The 19,169-nt window shown below is 43.7% G+C and overlaps 1 protein-coding gene across 1 annotated transcript; it reads right to left on the bottom strand.

Moving 5' to 3' along the window:
- Positions 1 to 1,142: 1,142 nt before the first annotated feature.
- On the bottom strand, positions 1,143 to 18,943 carry LOC126640627 (uncharacterized). Its single transcript, XM_050316592.1, has 23 exons — positions 18,510 to 18,943; positions 18,351 to 18,409; positions 18,124 to 18,216; positions 16,316 to 16,443; positions 14,820 to 14,966; positions 13,663 to 13,734; positions 12,146 to 12,313; positions 11,957 to 12,053; positions 10,870 to 11,087; positions 9,562 to 9,715; positions 8,251 to 8,459; positions 6,893 to 7,010; positions 5,860 to 6,065; positions 5,118 to 5,235; positions 4,870 to 5,036; positions 4,645 to 4,745; positions 4,432 to 4,553; positions 4,263 to 4,313; positions 3,988 to 4,171; positions 3,783 to 3,906; positions 2,600 to 2,696; positions 1,966 to 2,067; positions 1,143 to 1,443 (listed from the first exon to the last, which is right to left on the bottom strand). The coding sequence occupies exons 1-22, from the start codon at positions 18,536 to 18,538 to the stop codon at positions 1,985 to 1,987; spliced, it is 2,745 nt and encodes a 914-aa protein (XP_050172549.1). The 5' UTR covers positions 18,539 to 18,943; the 3' UTR covers positions 1,143 to 1,443; positions 1,966 to 1,984.
- Between the last annotated feature and the right edge of the window lie 226 nt (positions 18,944 to 19,169).

The raw sequence follows: 19,169 nt of genomic DNA, 5'->3' as shown, positions 1-19,169 counted from the left end.
TATCTGCAGGGGAAAGGTCTCCTCATCTGTCAGATGGGTGATGAATGGGAATGGAATGCTGCTGGACTTCTTCCTGGCTTTCCAGGGCAAAAGGGGAAGATCTGGAATATCCCACTTGCTGCAGACAAGTTTACCTGAATCTACTCTGCAAGGCTGCAGAGCAGGTGAACGTTAGTGATGCCACACCAGACGTGTGGAACTAGGCAGTGTCCCAGAGTGCCAAGAAAAGAAGAGCTAGCACTTAGTCATTATTATTTTTCCCTTCATCCCAGTTTACAGATTTCTGAAGGACTGCATTTTAGATTAATAGAAGGTTATCCTCAACAGATGAGTTTGTTACTGTTATTAAAAATAGGGAATGTGCTCTCCTGGCAAATGCTGGGAGCAGTAACGTGCTGGGCTCTGCAGTGTTGGCTGTGGACAGCAGAGTGCACTGCTTGTACAGGAGAGGAAGGCAGCACCCAGACGGCTGCAGGGGGGTCTTGAGTTCTTGGCAGTGGCCACAGGAGCTGGGCAAACCCACTGGAGACAGCACAGGTGTGTGCTATCAGCCGGCATTGGCATCAGTGCACTTGCCCCCTCTTCACTGCTGTTAAACAGCTACACATGCTGCAGGCACACCTGCAGTTACAGTGTAGGCACATCCTGAGAGTGATTACAGGTGGTCATGGGTCAGGTTTGTACTTGATCTCTGAAAAATAATGATGAAAAAGAAAGGCTTTCTGTGTGCACAGAAAACAAAATGCCAGGTAAGTTGTCCTTTTTGCTCATATTAGAGCATCTGTCTACTCCCATATTGTAGAGTTAGCCTTTTCCATACAGGGGCAGGTGGGAGGAAAATGAGGAACTAACAGGTTTACAAGATTCTCAGGTCAATGTAATGATATAGACAAAAATCTGCATTAATGAAAAAAAAAAATATTGTGTTTTTGTTGCATGTGGAAGAGGCCCTGGCAGCAGGTTGCTTGGCTCTTTGAAGCCGGAGTTGGTACAACAGATGGTTGCTGTTGCACATTAGAAAGAGGATGTTCTGTGCTTACATTGCTCTGATGTTTTTTTATTTGACTTTTCAGATTTGCACTTTACATTCAGATGTGAGGATTGGCAGTCACTTTATGAAATATTACAAGAAGCAGCTGTAATCAGGGCTGGAATAATATTATTGATCTGCAAGTCCGCATTTCAACAGCTGGAAGAAACAAGAAGTGTTATTTTGCTGCCTTGGGTCATTTTCTGATAAGTTTTCTTCTGTAGCCACTTCAGAGAGGTAGCAGGTTACAATATTTACTGATTCTGTTAGCAGACCCTAGAACTTTCCAGTGCTGTCCCACAGTTGGGTCTTGTCACTCCAAGCAAGATAGGTCAGGTGGTCCCTGGAAGAGGTAGCTCCTGTGTCCAGTGGCACTGTTTGGAAAGCAGTCAGCACAGCAGAGCCTTCAGGTGCTGTTGAAGGGACACAGACTGAAGTGAGGAGTGGTGCTAGAGCATACAGTTGAACAGCTCTGGTTCTCTGAGGGCAAATGAAGCTATAGTGTAAACCCTAACTATTTGGAGGATTTGGGCCGTTCAAAAGAATTTGGAATATGGCAGTGACTTGTGCCTTGGTGTTGGATTTTAAAATTTTGGATCCATTTTCTTGAAGACTGGGGGCAGTCCTGTTGAGAACCTATTGAAATAATACCTGGCTCCAAAAGTACCTGCTGCGACCCAACTCCAACATGCCCTGCTCTGCTGCTTGGCAGCTGCTCCAGAGCCACACCACCTGTGTTTGGCTTGGCAGGTAACTCTCCTTCTTTCCTCTCTAACAGGCTCAGACTTAGACCTGGAGACTGCAAACCATGCCCATTCCCTAGTTCTTCTTCCAGATCTTTTATTTCTGAGGTCTTGAAGGACAGGCTATGCATCGCTTGTGTCACAAAGCATGGTAACATCTCCAGGTGAGTACACAGGGCCTAGTATTCTTACCAAATTCAGTTTCCATGTGTCATCTTAGATCTGGAGGAACAATCCATACTGGTCCTGCAAGTACATAGCCCTGGAGACTGGCTGAATGGTGACCTGGAAGGGCTGGGAATAATACACAGTGTATTTGTGTAGTTTTTAAGGAATACATACGTGATACATGTTGTGAGCTCATGTAAAATATATAATGGCCAGTCTTCTCGAGTGAAGATCCGGGGAAGGTCTTTCCACCTTCCAGCCTGCGCATTGGATTTTTTAGGTGAGACACAGTGTGCGCGGAACTGAGCCCACCCTTTAATCCTAAGGTTCATCTGCCGGGGCCAAGCGAGCTTGGACGGTGGCAGCGAGGTCCTTAGGACGTAGGTGGGTTGCCTTTAAGGGCTAACGAGCTCCACCTGCCCGGGAGTGGCCCTGACCGGGAATCGAACCCGGGTCTCCGCGGTGATAGCGCCGCGCCCTTAACCACTAGACCACCAGGGGCTCCGTGAGCTCATGTATTAAAGTATGAACTAAAGGTAACAACAGTGTTCACAGTTCATGTCTGAGGCATTTCAGATGCCAAAGTCAGAGCTCCTTAGTACCTGAAAAACATGAGGTCAGGGTGCATTGTAATATTTTTTTTCTCCTGCACACCTACCCTTCCTCTCTCTGCTCAGGCTACACCGTCCTCTGCAGGTGCTGCCAGGTGGTGTGTTGGTAGGAGAGCATGCTGCCACCAAACAGTGCACATACACCTGTGAAGAAGAAAAAGTGCCCCTTGGTCCATATCAAATCCCACTTTGCAGAGCATTGTTTTGTCTTTTGATCTCCTTTTGCAGAAACTACAGCTGATTAGACTTAGGCTTCTCTGAACGCTTCCATGCAGCACCTTCTAGCTGAACCTGCCTTGAGTTTTAAATCTGGTGTCAAAGAAGCCCCCAGGCAGTTTGGTAACTGAGAGGCTGAGACAGGAGAAGTTAAAACCTCATGTGCTGCAGTGTATCAAAACTAGACAGAAACTCAATCTGGTGCTATATGCAGCTGCACACTTAGCCAGAATTGCATCATGTTCATTTCTAGTAAGTTGAGCTGCTTATGGAAGGCTGAGTCAAAAAAGGGTGCAGTTACTTAAGCTGCCCAAGCAGGGGTACTGCCGTGGCTGGCATCAATACTCGTAGTCAGGATGTGCAGTCCACTCAGCTGGGTGCACTAGGAGTAAAGTACCCGCAGGTGACTGTCCTGCAGTTTTTTTTGCTCTAATTAGTCCTGTTAGAGGTGAACAGAATCTCAAAAATTAAGACCAAATCCACATGCCTCTGGTTCCCTTCTCATTGGGCTGGCATCCAAGGAGAAGGATGACTGGCTGGGACAGGTGGGAGAAAACAGAGATGAACTTCATGTGCATATTAGGGCATATAAGTTGACTTTTCTGCTCTAGACATTTTGAGCTGAAGTGCTATGGATCTAATCCTAAACAAAGCCAGAAACAGCATGTAAAAATCATATTTACATAAAAAATTCTTTTGTTTACTTCAGCCAGTCCAATCTTAAGTCAACTCTGTTGCAGATGAGATTTGAGAACTAAATTAAAGCAGCAGTCAGGCTAGTTGAGTTGAATGCTGACTAGGTCTTAAGTCTGTGAGGTGTTTAAATCAACTATTTTTTAAAGCATAGAATCATAGAATATCTCAGGTTAGAAGAAGGACCCATAAGGATCATCAAGTCGAACTTCCTGCTCCTTGCAGGACTACCTAAAACTAAACCATATGACTGATTACATTGTCCAGACTCTCCCAGGATAGGGTCCAGGAGTGGGACGTGAGCCTTTCACTTAGTCTTACCCGTTCCAGTTGCTTTGCCAGGGTTCTTACTGCCAGCCTTTTAAAGTGAGAAGGATGTCTGACTCTGGGGCTAACAGGTACTGGGCAGAACTCTGCAGCATACTCACTGCCATTAATCTCACACCTATATGAGGGAAAAGAGGAACAGATCTAGAAGAAATTAGGGCTTTGCTGATGGGTGCATTGGTCATTTAGTACTACTTGCCCATCCACAGTGATATTCCATCTTGGGGTGCTGCTGAAGTCGAGAGATCTGGTTACCCAGCAGTTTTCCAGGTATAACTCAACGTTGGGGCTCTCATCTTTCAGCTCCACCTCAAGAAACACAGGCTCCACAGATTGCTTGAATATGGCCATGCTGGGCTCATAGAATTCCACGAAAGATTCATCTTGAGAAAATGTCAGGAGATTTTGTTGTTTAATTTTATTTAAACTAAAATTCTGTTAGAAATATTCTGATTTTCATAGGAGGACGTTTACCTTTGGACACTCTTGAAACTACATTCAGAGCTTGTCTTACCCTTCTGGTTGCTGCAGAGAAGGAAATGTTAATGAGGTTCTTTAGGAGAAAGTTGGGCATGTGTTAACAAGGGAACTTAGGACTGAAAGAGTCAGAGAGGTTTAAAAATGGAGGAGGAGAATTGCCCACCTGCAGTATTTGATCTTGACCCCATCGTACCAGCGCCAAAGGGAGGTGGTGTGACTGGATCACCAACGAAGGCCCCCAGCACTAGGGTCTCCTTTGCTTGATAGTAGCACAAGACTGTTAGTCTAGAATAGGAGAAAGGGTAATTTTTGTGTTCACATGTACTTTCCAGGAGCTGTACCGAAGTGAGCAGTGTCAGTGAGCAGCAGCTCCTACCTGTAGTCTGGATCTCTTGTGATTGTCGGTATGCTCTGTCCTGGAAGAGTCTCTTTCTCATAAGAGATTTCATTTTCATAAATAATGTGATCACCTTCAAACTGTGCATATGGGAAGCTCATTAAAAATTGAATCTTCTTGGCATCTGGGGCAGGGGAACAAAAGAGAAAATACAGGAGAGACAGAGTCTTCCAGCAGGTGTATCTGCTCCAGCCAGGGGCTTACCCTTACAGAAGTGCCACAGGTAGTGACGTGGAACTTGAAGAAGGCATGTGCTTCATTATACTCTCTAGGCTTGCAAGAGCTGTCCCTTAGTTTGGTTTTGCTCATGTCAATGGCAGGAACTGTCTTCATTTGGGCAGATATCATTATAGTACCGTCTGGGTGGCATACTGAGAAAGTCAAAGAGCTGGTTATGAACTCAAGGAAAGAATCACACATCTTTTTATTGATTGATCAGTTGTATAACTTACTTATAAATTCTGAAGAATTAAAACTGCAGCTAACAGAGAACATCTGTAAGGTCTCCATAGTTCTCACTTTCCTTAGGGCAACCTCAAACCTTGCTTTGATTTTCTGAAAGGACACTTCCTGTGAAGGAAGAGATGGAAGAGGTCTCATGTTAAAGTACATCATCCATATGTATAAAGTTTTGCTCTCTAGTTTGTGCCACTTAAATACAAACAAGTCACAGGAGTTAAGTTAGTGTCAAGACTGAAGCCTGATGCAACATGGGGGCAGAATTTTTCTTGTATGAATTTATCAGTCACTGTCACAGAGATAATTTTGGCTGATTATTGTAAAATAGTTCAGATGTTTATTACAGCATCAGTTTTTCCCTGCTATGTCTTAACATTTCTACAAAAGGTTCCTTTAAAAGAGCTTCTTTCATAAAACTTGTGTTGAAATATTGTTTCTGGCTCAGTGCAGATGGGATACTTTGCCTCATCTTAGTAAAAATACTGAGGAGTTTGTTTTTGAAGACTTGGTGCATATCTTTTAGAGGCAAGTGAGCGCTGCAGATTGCATCATACATGGCATTACCAGAAGGGTCCATGTCCGATGCCTCTTGTCCTACTTGCACTGTCTTAGAGTTCTTCCCTCTGGAGGTTTTCCAATACGTGTGATGCCCACAGCACTACAAACTGTGACTGTAGGATTCTGCGTAAGCAAACAGTTCTACATGCTTTAAAGAAGGCATTGCTAAACACGTACCTCATAGATAACTCCCACAGCAAACAGAGGTATTTGCAAGATCAGGTGTGTAGAATTGGTAGCTGCAAGATACCCATAGGTGAGTGCAATGTGCCGGTTCAGCAGCGTGTTACCAAGATACAGTTCCCAATACTGGTGCAAGCCAAAAGTAGGGAGGGTTAGATACAGGTTTTCTTCATCACAGTAGCCAACTGCTTCTGGTAGTTCTGCAGGAAGAAGGTGGGAAGAAAGAAGCCATGAAAGAAGGTTTGAGCGATTATGTTTGACCCAGGAAGGGATTTCCATCAAGGGTAAAAACCCCAGCAGCTTGTTACGTGCATGCTGGCATTGTCTGCAGGGCCTTGGCTGTGTTGTGGATGTAGCAGCTTACATTTGGTGAGATGAGGAGTCCTCATGTTTTAGCAGTGACCTTCCAGCTTGCTTCCAGGACTACTCCCTGTTTCAGTAATGCAAGCTGAGCTATGTACGTAAATATGTTTTTTGATCATACTTCTTGAGTTGAATCAAGAGTTATTCCAGAGATAAAATAGGACAGTGAGGAGACTGTCACCTTTATAAGACATCCTGACTGTTTCAGTAACCTGCTAAGTACAGCTCTTAGTGGATGATTGCTCCTTACAGAAATGCTCTCTTTAGAGATCACAGCAATTTACCTGAATCAGTTAAGTTCTGCCCTGGATTTAGAGGCAGAATTGTATTTGAGGACAAACTGAAACTTGTAACAATGTCTGAAGGCTTTGCCAGTAGATGTATGTTCAGGTTCTGAGGCATCTGGTTCACTGAGTTTGCAAGCCAACTTGTTCTACACACTTGTTTTATTGCTCTCAGTGTCTCAAGGGCAGACTGTCTTGCCAGGATGCAGAAGAGCTGCCATCAGCGAAGCAGCAAGTTGGCTGTTACCAACAATGAGCTGTCGAAGGGCGAGGTTTTCCCCAAAGCTCCCACCCTCCCTCTAATGCCCTTTTCACTGAATTCAGTGAAAGCCTGGTCCATGCTATTGATGTAAACCAGTTAATATCAGGGGAAAGCTTACCAATATCAGCAATCACACACTCCACCTCTGCTGAATGATAATAGAGTGTCATCTCTGGCCCCACGCTAAGAGTGTAGTTAACCAGGAGGGTGTATTTTGTTTCATTTCTGTTAACATACTGAAAGAGAGAGAAGTGTAAGGCTGCAGCAGCAATGGCTTCCAGCACAGACAGGCATGTATATCCTGAGCAACACTAAATAATTATTCCAACACCCTCCTCTCCCCTACAAATATCTTAGCCTTCAAAAATATCGCTTCAGCTGGACTAAAACTATTCAGAAATCTGGCCTGGATTCAATAGCTCTTTCAGCCAAACATAAATGTGGAGCACGTTGTGCCTGCTCAGAAAATGGAGGCACAAGTGAACACAGTGGTGGTTCCTGTGTAGCCCACTGGTGAAAGAGCTTGTAGAGGGAGATCCGGTTCCAAATCCTTATTCTTCTTTACTCAAAGTGTGGGCTGAACCCAGGAGAGTAAGTAATTGGTTAGTTAGAAGGTGTGAGGAGATTCTATGAGAGATCCCTCTCAGTATCCTCTTTTACTTCACTAAAAGTGCTCCTAAAGCAAAACCCGGTGTTCAACCTGAAAGAAATACTTCTGAATTTTTTGGCTTGCTTTGATCCTTAATGCAATTTAACTGTGGTTTGACTGCAACCTGAAAACTATTTGCACAAGTTCTGATCCTGTGCTTTCACAATGTTGTTCCTTGTAACAGAAAATAGCATCACAGCTCTGCGTGGTTTGGTTGGAACAGTGGTTCAGGATCTGCAGTTATGCATCCTCCCACTGAAATGAGAGGTTGAAATCCCTCTGTGAGTTCATACTTTTTGAGAAATGTTTAGATTACAAACGGTCTGAAACTTAACAAAATTAGATTTAGGATACCCTGAGCCTGCCTCTACGTGCTCGCACAGGGCATGGCCTGTGCCAGCGGTCAAATGGCTCTGCACAAACAGTACAGAAGAGTTACTGGATGTTGGTAACTGGTGTTTGTAGCATTGCAATAATTGATTCATTTTTCCAAGACACTCCTGTTTCAAGGGACAGTATCTATTTAATACAGATTTGACAAGCCTCTTCCTGTTGGGTGTGCACTTGGACATCAGCCATGCAGACAAGCACTAAAGAAAGTGATATTTCATGTCATCTAATCACACTTGATACTGTGTGTCTCCTAGAGACCTATGGAGGGTAAACTGGAGACATAAGCCTCTAACCTCTAATCTTAACTCAGATGAGCTCAGACTCATTGACACTTTTTTGACTAAGGAACAGTTGCTGGTTAATAAAAGCTGTGTCTGCAAAGGGACTGCCCCACCTTCTCCACTCATCTGCCGAAGTGACCTGCTGTATCTTACCTCTTTTAGGACATATGGATCATCAAAAGAGATTTCCAGGATAAACCCTTTTGTTCTGTTAGAAAAGTGAGTTTCATAAACCCTGAACCTGTGGTGCTGTGCTTCCCTCGGGGTAAATGGCACATTTCCTATTGCAATTGCCACCAGAGAGACATCATGAAGAAAGTGTCCAAATGCAACATTAAAAAGCCGTTCCTCTGGCACAGTATCTGCAGGGAGAGAACATCAAATTACTGCTGATGTGGATCAAGTAACGAAGACATTTGGGGTGGCCTCCCATTCAAATTCCAGGAAACTTAGCCAACAGCCATCTCTTTAATGGCTCTGATTAATGAGTGTTTGTATTCTAGTCAGATCTGAAATAGCCTGAGTACATGAGAATTGCTTCAAGCTGCAGGAGATTAACAACAAATACATACAACTTTATAGAAAGTGGGTACAGTGACTTTCTAGAGGTGCACTATGATGTGCAGTGAATTTCCTATGAAGAAAGCTAGAATCTAGTTCAGCCACATAAAACATGGAAAAACTATCATAATGTATGGCTCCGTTTTCTTTCTATATCCCTTATACAGACAGCTCCAAAGATGTTTAGTGCCTTAATAATGGCCAGTCTTCGCGAGCGAAGATCCGGGGAAGGTCTTTACACCTTCCAGCCTGCGCATTGGATTTTTTTAGGTGAGACACAGTGTGCGCAGAACTGAGCCCACCCTTTAATCCTAAGGTTCATCTGCCGGGGCCAAGCGAGCTTGGACGGTGGCAGCGAGGTCCTTAGGACGTAGATGGGTTGCCTTTCAGGGCTAACGAGCTCCATCTGGCCCGGGGAGTGGCCCTGACCGGGAATCGAACCCGGGTCTCGGCGGTGACAGCGCTGCGCCCTTACCACTAGACCACCAGGGGCTCCCAATTTAGTGCCTTAGTGTATTTGAAAATGCATGACCATGACTGCAGTACTGGATGGCACAATGATTTCAATATGCTCCTCAGGTAACAAATGCAGGCATTTTGGGGGAAAAAATGCCATCAATGAACACTGTCCTTCTCCCCAGTGTGATAACTGCACATCACAACATCTTTATTCTAGGGTCCCAGTGCTCACTGGAAAAATCTGGATAGTAAAACAAAAGAAATGTTTATGTTTTTATCAGCAACTAATAAGTTAAGTCTAAAGCTTTGTGGTTGACTTTGGCTAGCAAATTAGAAGTGGGAGTTGAGAACATTGTGGAGTATGGAGGGGTGTGGCAGAGGTCAAGTGGAGCGATGTATAACACAGCAAAAAAGTGGTAAAAGACAATGAGAGGAATGACTTACTGTTGATAACAGTCGGCATTTGTGGCATGAAAGGTGTAGTGATGGATTTGATTACTGTGTACTTTGTGTGTTGCCAAGCTGCATCTGTCCACGTGTGCTCCAAAAACAAGTCAATACTGTAAATGACTCCATATACACCGCCAGATATGGAACTCTAGGAAGTAAAATGTGTGATTAAGACCTAATTCTCAATAGTTCAATAAAGGGATGACTGTATATGGTTAAAATTATTACACTAGTAAGAGAAAATTATATACTAGTACAGTTTGGGAAGAATTTTGCTAGAGAAGCTTGTTTGTTTGTTAGCTTGTCCCATTTATCTGGTCCATGTGTGGCTCAGATACTGCTGAGATCCTCCACAAGGAAGTATCAGGTTTGTGGGGGTGTCCTCATTGAGTTTAACATGTCAACGTATTTGTTTTGTTTTGTTTTGTTTGTTTTTTAACAATCTCTGGATTACCAGTCATGTGTCCTGTTCTGTCCCAGTTCACTCTGAAGGTTTCTCAGTGCTTCCAGCAAGCCTGTCTGGTGTTACCATACACGCAGTGATGGAAGTATCCACTGATACACAAAAAAAGGGAACTTATGAAGGGGATAACTGAAAATCACACCAATGTCATCCACACAAATGGAACTGTTAAAGAGACTTGTAGGAATATTGCCAGCTTCTTTCCAGGTGTTCAGGGTCAAGTTGGATGGAGTTTTGAGCAACCCAACCTAGAGAAAGATGTTTCTGCCCATGACAGGGGAGTCTGGATGAGATGATCTTTAAAGGTGCCTCCTAACCCAACCCATTCTATTCTGTTAGACTGAACAATTTTTTGATGTTGTCTCTGTATCTGTAAATTACAGATTGATGAGAAATAAACTATGTTCAAGGCAGGTGGTTGCACCCCAACTACATGTGGAAAACCTGGCCCATGCTAACTCATGCTGTCCTCACGGAAATTGGCCGGGAAATTACTGCTTGAGCCAGGCCAGAAGTTTACGAGGACTAGTTTCACAATTTAACAACATAGACAATTGAATTCCAGTGTCCAGGAATCCTTTCACTCTTAGTTTACTGGTATGTCTTAGAGAGTATTTAAAAAAGGCAGTCGCTTACTTCTATCATGTTTTGCAATCATAAATTCTTAGTTTCTGAGTAAGTGCTTTCAAAATATGGAGGAGCATCTAGGTTTTCAAATATTTATTGTATCTACAAATTTTAAGCAGCAATCAATCAGTATTTGGAATGTTCATGATTTAGAAACATCTTCCATGGTACAGGCCCTCAGACGTGTTTGTGTGTGACAGGTTTGTACTAACCTTTAGCCTGCCTTCTTCTGCTCCAATAGGGATAGTTATTCTGATGTGTGTCTCGTTGTGCTTCAGTAAGTAGTTCTTCTCCTCTGGATTAACTATGACTTGATCACCAACTCCCATTACAATGCTTTTAGACAGAAAGGTGGATTCTTGAACCACTAATGTGGGAATAACCCTTGGCATCGTCCATGTCAGTGTAGTATCAGTGAAGCTGATGCCATCTGTGGAGTTAGATAGACAGTCCCAGAGGATGAGTCACTGGTGTTGCCACAGCCATCCCTGTGCAACAGGGATGCTTTTCCCTGACTCCTTTCCACCAGGACATCTGTACAGCTTTCACTGATGCAACACCTTGTAGGATATTGGTCAACTGATGACTATTTTGTCATAGAGACCCTGGCACTCAAAGCAGACTTGAATCACCAGTTGCAGGTGAATCATTAATTTTTTCACAAGAGCCAGCAGTCACGCTGCCATTTACCTGCTCTGTTGCCCTTCTGGTCCCAGGGCTTGCTGGCAAAAGGAATAAAAGGCACAGAGCAATCTGTTCGGACCCTCTTGAAATATTGGTTTCAGGGTCATGACAACTTAAAACCTCCTGCTTCTCACCACTTGTTCACATTAATACTCTTCTGTGAGAGCCAGAAGGTACAGCCACTACTTCTCTGCAAAAAGGCAGAGTAGTTCTGCCTCTCCAGAGAAAAAGAACTAGGTGAGTCTCAAGGATGCAGAGATACATGCCCTGCATGGAGTGGTGCAAAAGAGGAGAGCCAGGGCTGTGGGATTAGTCCAGGGGAAGCTCCTTGGCTCTTCTATAGCAGTTTTACTTGTCTCCAGTTCCCTGCATCTAACATGAGGATTTGAGAAACTGGAGAGAAGGCACAACACTGCACTGGGAACACAAGTAATGCACTGTCACAGCAGGGAACATGTTTGTCCGGGACTAAAGCCACAGACTCTTAGCTCATGTTGCTCTGAGGGCAGCTTGTAATCCCCTTCTCTTAGAGTAGGTCAAAGTGAAATGGGAAGACTGTGTTTTCTACTAGCTCCTTAGGTGGCTGTTTTTAGTGAAGAAGGAAGAAATCCTTACCAACAGGACAGGAGACAGTTGTGTCAATCAGCAAAAGCAGCCACCGCTGCCTGTACATGGAAGTGGAAGTGACCATGTTCATATTCACACCACTGACCTGATGGGATGCAGGCAGAAAAAGAGAGCTGATGCTCTAGAGAGGCAGTGGAAAGGGCAGAGCTTTGTGTGTGACTGAGACCAGCAACTCACCACACTGACGTCAGACTCGTTGCTGTGGTAGGGCGCGCGCAGGTACACTCGGGACAGCGTGTTATTGAAGCTGTATCCCAGTTTCACTGCATCACTTACTGTTACTCTCTTTCTCCCTGATGGAGAAACAAACATCAGTTGCCATTGCTGGTATGCAACATTTTGAATCTGCAAGAGAGAGATGAGCTGCATCAAATCTAAGTCTACCAAAGTCTCTAAAAAAGTACAGTATTGTAGCACCTATTTTCCTATTAGAAGCTTGAGTAACTGGAAGGATACTGGACACTACTAGTTCATCCCAGGCAAGAAATTTCTTTGATATATATAAAGACAAGGAATTCTAGAGCTCTTTCAGGCATCTGTAAAGGTGGTCTTATAGCAGCACTGGAAGAAACTTAGACTGGTGGCCTTGAACAAATCCACTGTGGACAAAAGTACCTGTGCTGTTAAGAAAATGATTGTCATCATGCCTGTTGATTGCTGGAGTACTCCAGAGGCCAAATGACAGACTACCTTAGTGTACCAAAGAAAAGAAGAGAGGAATGCCTGTACTGTCCTAGAACAGAGTCCCCTGAAATAATAGCCATATGGGAGTATAGTCAAAAGGAAAATGGGCATAAGGAGCAGGTGAGACATGAGAAAAATAGGACAAGCATATGTACTTCACAGAACCACAGAATGGTTAAGGTTGGAAGGAACCACTGGAGGTCATCTAGTTCAACCTCACTGCTTGAGCAGGGTCCCCTAAAGCACATTACTCAGGATTGTGTCCAGGAGGCTTTTGAATATCTCCAGAGAAGGAGAGTCACAACTCTCTGGGCAGTCTGTTCCAATGCATGGTCACCCACACAGTAAAGAAGTTCTTCCTCATACTCAGGTGGAACTTCCAGTGGATCAGTTTCTACCTATTGCCTCTTGTCCTACTAATTGGCATCACTGAGAAGAGCCTGACTTCATCCTCTTCAGATACTTACAGACATCGATAAGATCCTCTTAGTCTTCTCTAGGCTAAACAGGCCCGGCTCCCTCAACCTTTCCTCGTAAGAGAGATGCTTCAGTCATAATTTCCCCATAATTCTTTCCATCCTCAAATACTTTTCATCTCAGGGACTCCTGAGCTATCTGTAACTTCTTTGTATTTTGTACATCTTATTGGATTTCTCTTCAGTCAACTTTTCCAGACTCTTCTTGGGATCAAATAAGCTTTTAACAGCCACAGCATCTTTTGGCCATGAGTTTGTCAGATTCCCTACCCATTGTGTGAAGAACCACCTACCTTTGTTTGTCTTGAATGCATTTCCACTAATGGAAAAAGCATATGGCTCTGTTCTCCCACCTAAATGTCTTTTTGCAGTCTAGAGGTCTAAAAATACTTGAGAGGTTTTTCAGTACTTGATGGCAACATTGTCATCTCCCTGGATTTTTTTGAGAGAGATGGAGCTATGCCCCAAGAGTGACTCATAAGTCTAGAGAAATGAGGCAGGCTAGGAACTGTTAGGAAAAGCTCCCCTTCATACCTCTGGCAGTGCTGACATCCACGCTACGGTGTAGTCATTTGAAACTGCCGGGACATCAGTCTTCACTGACACCTGGGGACACAAAGGACATTCTTTGGGAGCAAACAGATCTTCAGTATCATTACAGGCATAGGGAACAGAGAGAGAAAGAGAGCATTCAGATTTCTTCTCCAAAGTATGTCTGGATTTAGCAATTTACATTCTTTGGAGGTAATTAAAGTGTTTCCATAGAGGCTCTTGATGGCAGTAATTTCTGTGGTCTTACAATTAAAGTAAAAAACCCACAGCCTTTATGGTGGTGCATGTATAGCAGAAGGAATACTTTGTGTATGACCAGGTTACCCAAAAGCCCTGCTTCATATCTACTAAATTGTGAACTAGATTCCAATCCAGAGACTTTCAGGGACATCTAGGTCTCCTCACCAGAGGTATAAAGAACCAGGTTATTGGTTTTAACAGGACCAGTTCCCTCTTCCCATGCAGCTTGAACACCTGAAAATGCAGGATCCCCAGTACCTAAGGTAGATGCTATGGAGTAAATCTTGCCAGTGTGTGCTTCAGAGTGAGGTGAAGAAAGAGAACAGAGTCAGAGGACACAGAGTTGGAAGTCAGTGTTTGCCTCAGGCATCTGTGTCATGGTTTAAGTGTGTTGCAACACACAGAGGTGACTGCACAGCCTCATGTTCTAAAAGGAGAAATATGCTTCCTTTGTCCTACCTATAGTAGCTGTGTACAAAAAGCAGTGAAGTTTGGTTTGTTCACAGTCTTATGAGATACAGCAGAGATGCAGCTCTACAAACTCTACGTTTTATTATTTCAGGCATAAGGATGACATTCTCACAGATGCCGCAGCACTTTATAACATAAAGGTACTCTCATGAGCTAAAGAGCTTGCCCTGCCAGGCTATTGACTTGCTTGCAGAGGCTTGATTTACATCATCTGTACAGTTAGCTGAATTTCACTGCATCCAAAATACCTATGGCATGTAAATGTGTTATTAATAAGCATCTACAGTTACAAACTCTGCTAAATATCAGCAGGTTGCTATTATGCCTGGTACATAGTGTACAATCAACTTCTGACAGGAATTTGTGGAGGTTGTTGTGCCTGGCAGGGAGCTTGGACGTAGCCTCAACTTCAGTGGGAGAATTTTTACCTCCATGTAGTTTTCTTCACATACAATTTCTCTTGAAGCCCAGGAAGGGTAGGAGCAGTACATAGGGTAGGTGTAGGTCACAGCTGCCCTCATGCTTGAAAATGAGGAGACCTTGATGTTCACAGTCAGAGTAAACAGCTCATCTGCCTGGGAAAAAAAAATGGCAATTCAGTAGATACTGTGTAAGGTTCCAGGATGGCTGCGTGGGACCATCTAGTCCTGTTTCTGGAGGTGTTCTATAATGATGAGAACAGGTTTAGAGCTGCAGTGACAGTTCCTCCAATATACCTCCCTGTCTTAAGTGGTTTGTGTGCAGGGTCTTTCTGAGCCAGAGACATTGCCTCAGCACTCACAGCCTTTGTCTCAGATCACATCCCAGCACTATTCTTGACACACTGTACGGGAGCATCTGGTCAAGAGAAGATCTCACCTACTTCACCATGTGGTTCACATTTCTCCCATTTGTGAACCATGTGCTTCCCTACGGAGAGAAAGTACTGGACCTTTTTTTTGATGTAGGTTGTTCAGATCTATCTTAAAAATACTGTTTAGAATCTATTTTGACTAGCTCCAGTAAGAACTCCTTTTGGTTCTTCAGCTCTTCAGGAGCCACACACAGAGCCATGGACCATGCTTCTATCTGACATAGATGTGTATTTTTCTATAGAAAACAGCAAAAACTTTCCAGAGAAATTTCCAGCCTGGAAATCCAGGTCATTGCACAGCACACTGCACACCCCCTGTCCTTGTTAGCATAACCTCTGCCCATAAAGTTTTACCATATTTTTTCTGTGGGGCTTCCAGGACCAACCAGACTAAACATGGACAAGCAATGAAGTTTCTACTCTGATATATTCTGTTTCTGGGTACATTTCATCTCAATGAATATTTAGAAATTAGAAGTCCAGGCTACACTTTTACATGTATTTTTGGAAGGGGTGAATCACCTTCCGGAGATGCCTGCCTCTCTCCATTGACTATTGTGGAAGCCTAAACAACTAGTTTAGGCTAGACATTATCTTTTAGATGGCTAAAGTTACATGAGACAAATCTGGGTCTAATAGACATGTGTGATCTACTTTCCTAGGCATGTGTTAATAGGCACATTACCACACAGATTAAGCCAGGAAACAATCTGCCAGAATCACACTGCAAATGTTGCTTTTTCAAGCAGATGCCTACTTCTTTCCAGAGAGGCTTTCAAGAAACTCTCTGGCAAATCAGCAGCTACAAAGATATGCTTGAGAACTGGCAGCTAGTCAGCAACATTAGGCTAAGTGTCATTCCATGGGCAGAGGAAATCCCATGTCAGTCACACTGAACAAACCTCGTAGTGGAGAGCAGTTGCCTATTCATTTCTACACACTACCAATACTGGTTCCTTGAATTCACTATTCTCAAAAGGTGTCATTAGAATGCCATATAGTATCTCAGTCTTGTCTATTTGGAGAGGATGTGCAGTCTGAGCTGTCTTCACGCACATGTCTGGGTCTTACCTCGTTGGCCACGTGACAGCCGAGCACTGACGCGCGGAAGACGGGGTTGCCCCACACGTCTTCTGACAGCATGTAGCCACAGCGAGATGCTAATTTCTCATCCAGCAGAATGGGGCCAGCATAAGGATCTACAGAAAAAGGGAATTATATGTGGTATGTAAAGCTCAGGGCAGGTCGTGGGGCAGAGTAGTTCTGAGGCCCTGTCATGCAGCTCTTCTCTGAAGAGGTCCATCTGGGTTGGATGCTGTCCAGTGGTGTGTGCTGTTAAAGAGCTGGTGAAACTGCCCTGGCATTTGTAAGAATGTATGACACAGTCTGGTGTGACTCAACCTCACCCATGTAATGCTGGTCTCTTTGCATCCAGAAGCTTTTGCCACTGCCACCTTGAAGTACTATTACAGAGAGCTTCTCTGAGGCCTCACCTACTTTTTGCCCTCCCTAACTCCCTAGAAAAGAGTTATGGGCTATTAAGCCCACCCATTTTTAAAAACCATCAACCTATGATAATCTGCTGCTCACTCTGGTCAAAGGATACAGTCAGGGACCTATTTTGGATGGGCATTTTTATATGTTGATCATGTATGCTGCTCATCTCTGCATGCTGTGAAACCTGTGGGGGAGTCAAGTAACAGACAGGATGAGGGCTGGTTGCATTCAGCTCTTGATGTTGGTGGAGTTAATAATATCATATTTTGTTAATTATCTGCTCTCTGATTAAGGAACTATTTTAGACTTGGGATAGACACAAAAATCTGCACAAACAGATAGGGTTTAACTAGCTGCAACTGCAATTTCTAGATTTGTCTGTCATCTTTATATGTAGAACAGTACTATAACTGCTGTTTGAGTAAATGTATGCTTACAGCCCCGAATAGACTAAGGAGATAAGTGGGAATAACTTTGGAATAAGAAAGAACAGCTTTTATGAGACCAACTGATAGAGCTGGAAGAAACAAACAACATTTTGTGCCTGAAGGCTGGTCTGTTGTTTCCAACAGTATCAGTTGCTTTCATAAACACTATCACTTCTCCCCACACCCTTTCCATACTTGACTTTTTCAGTTCTGCCTCCAAATCAAGTGAAACAAAAACAATACTCAGAAAAACGTGGACTGATCTCAACAGAAATTAATCTGGTTTGGGTGAAATCACATACTTTTTACAATCTGATGTGAACATTTTCTGGTTTTCATTTTGGTTTGGTAGATTTTTGTTTTCCCCAGCAAAACGGAAACCTTTTGTTCAAACTGAATTAGGATATTTAACTGGTGGTTAAATAGGTTATTATATATATTCCTGTAGGTTAAATAGGAAATTGGTGGTGTTAAATAGGAAATTAAAAAAAAAAAAATCCTGTAATTTCTGCAGCACTCAGCACTCACTGAGAGTGTGTTTTCTGGGTATTACCCATCCTACACCGCTATTGTCATTTGTGCTGTCCAGGACATATCCAATATTCAATATATTGCTTTTCTTACTAGGCACATGTAAGAGCTCAGCAGGGGAAAGTATGAAAGCCAAATGCCCATCCTTCCTCTTCAGACCATCCTTTCTCCTTTCCCCAGCAGGTCAGTTGTAAGGGACAAAGGGGGCTGTGGCTGTAGATACAAGCTTTGTTGCTCTGTAGGGATACTGGCCAAATTGAGGTGTGAGAGGCCAGGTCTGGGTGACAAGGCTGTGCTGCAGGTTCTTTGGAGTCAGTTACCAATTATCAATAGATGGCAGCAGCATCCAGATCACAGACTTCTGTGATCACTTGGGTGATTCCCCAGCCATCATGGTATTTGGGGCAGACACTTGTGACTCACCATAGATTTCCAGCTGGAAGAACTTTCCCTGGAGAAAGAATTTATTCAGTTTCATCCAAAAAATCCTGGAGCGGCAACTGCTTTCTACAAAACCTGATGGGAGCACATATAGAGTAGATGAGTCATTGGGACTGAAGGGCAGAGAAGAGGCACATCCTGTTATGAGCAAAATAACCAAGTTCTCATCCTTGCCTCTTCCCACTATCCTCTTATCATATTTCACCAACCTGGGGGAACCATCTGCCTCCCTTGTCCCAGCCAGAACAGCAAGAAAAGCAGCCAGATCCTGCAGTATAAGCACATGAACTAATAGTGGGATGAACAGAGAAAAAAAAAAGAAAGATAAAAAAGGAAAATTAAGGAGGTGGTGACCAAAGCCTTGTTACCTGCATAGTGAGTGACCCACAGCCTCCATCTGTCCTTGGAGACCTCTGCATGGACATCAAAGTCCTTCTCCCTGTGAAAGAAAGTGGACACAGCTGTGGAGATAGAACTTGGTCAGACCTGGGAGGAGAGGTACAACTTACCTTTTACAGACTATACTGTGTTCTCCAAAGCTTGTGTGTAGACCAGGAGAGGCCAGTGGCTTCTGTCGTAGAGGGACACCTGGGCTGAATCCTGCAGTGCCCTCCAACGCTATCTGAGCTCACTCCTGGCAGCGGGAAGCAGCCTCCCTCTCGCTGGGAGGGTACAGCACCCTTCTGCCAGATATTTGCAAGGTCAGAGGCTGCTGCTGAACCTAACTGTAATTAGAGGAGCAAAGGGTACTCGGTGCTTTCCATCAACCCCAGGGAAGTATTCTCATTCCTTACAAACTACTTGGGTAACTTTGGCTTCAGGTCTTAAGAGCACATGAAACATTTCCCTGGAGGTATTTTAATTGGGTCTACACAGGAAATACATTTTTGTTTCTGTGAAATGTCCCAGTGACCCAACCATGCCAGAGATAACAGCAGTTCTTTGGCAGCTACATGTTTGGCTTTTGTGGATCCAGTTAGATTGCCCTTTGATTTGTTTGATTATCGGAGAGTGTTTTGGTGAAAACG

This window comes from Myiozetetes cayanensis, unplaced genomic scaffold (assembly GCF_022539395.1).
Source record: "Myiozetetes cayanensis isolate MyiCay16 unplaced genomic scaffold, myiCay2020 scf2-11, whole genome shotgun sequence".
In the NCBI taxonomy this organism is placed as follows: domain Eukaryota; kingdom Metazoa; phylum Chordata; class Aves; order Passeriformes; family Tyrannidae; genus Myiozetetes; species Myiozetetes cayanensis.
Note: the sequence above shows the minus strand (reverse complement) of the source record. Positions and strands in the feature narration are given on the sequence as shown.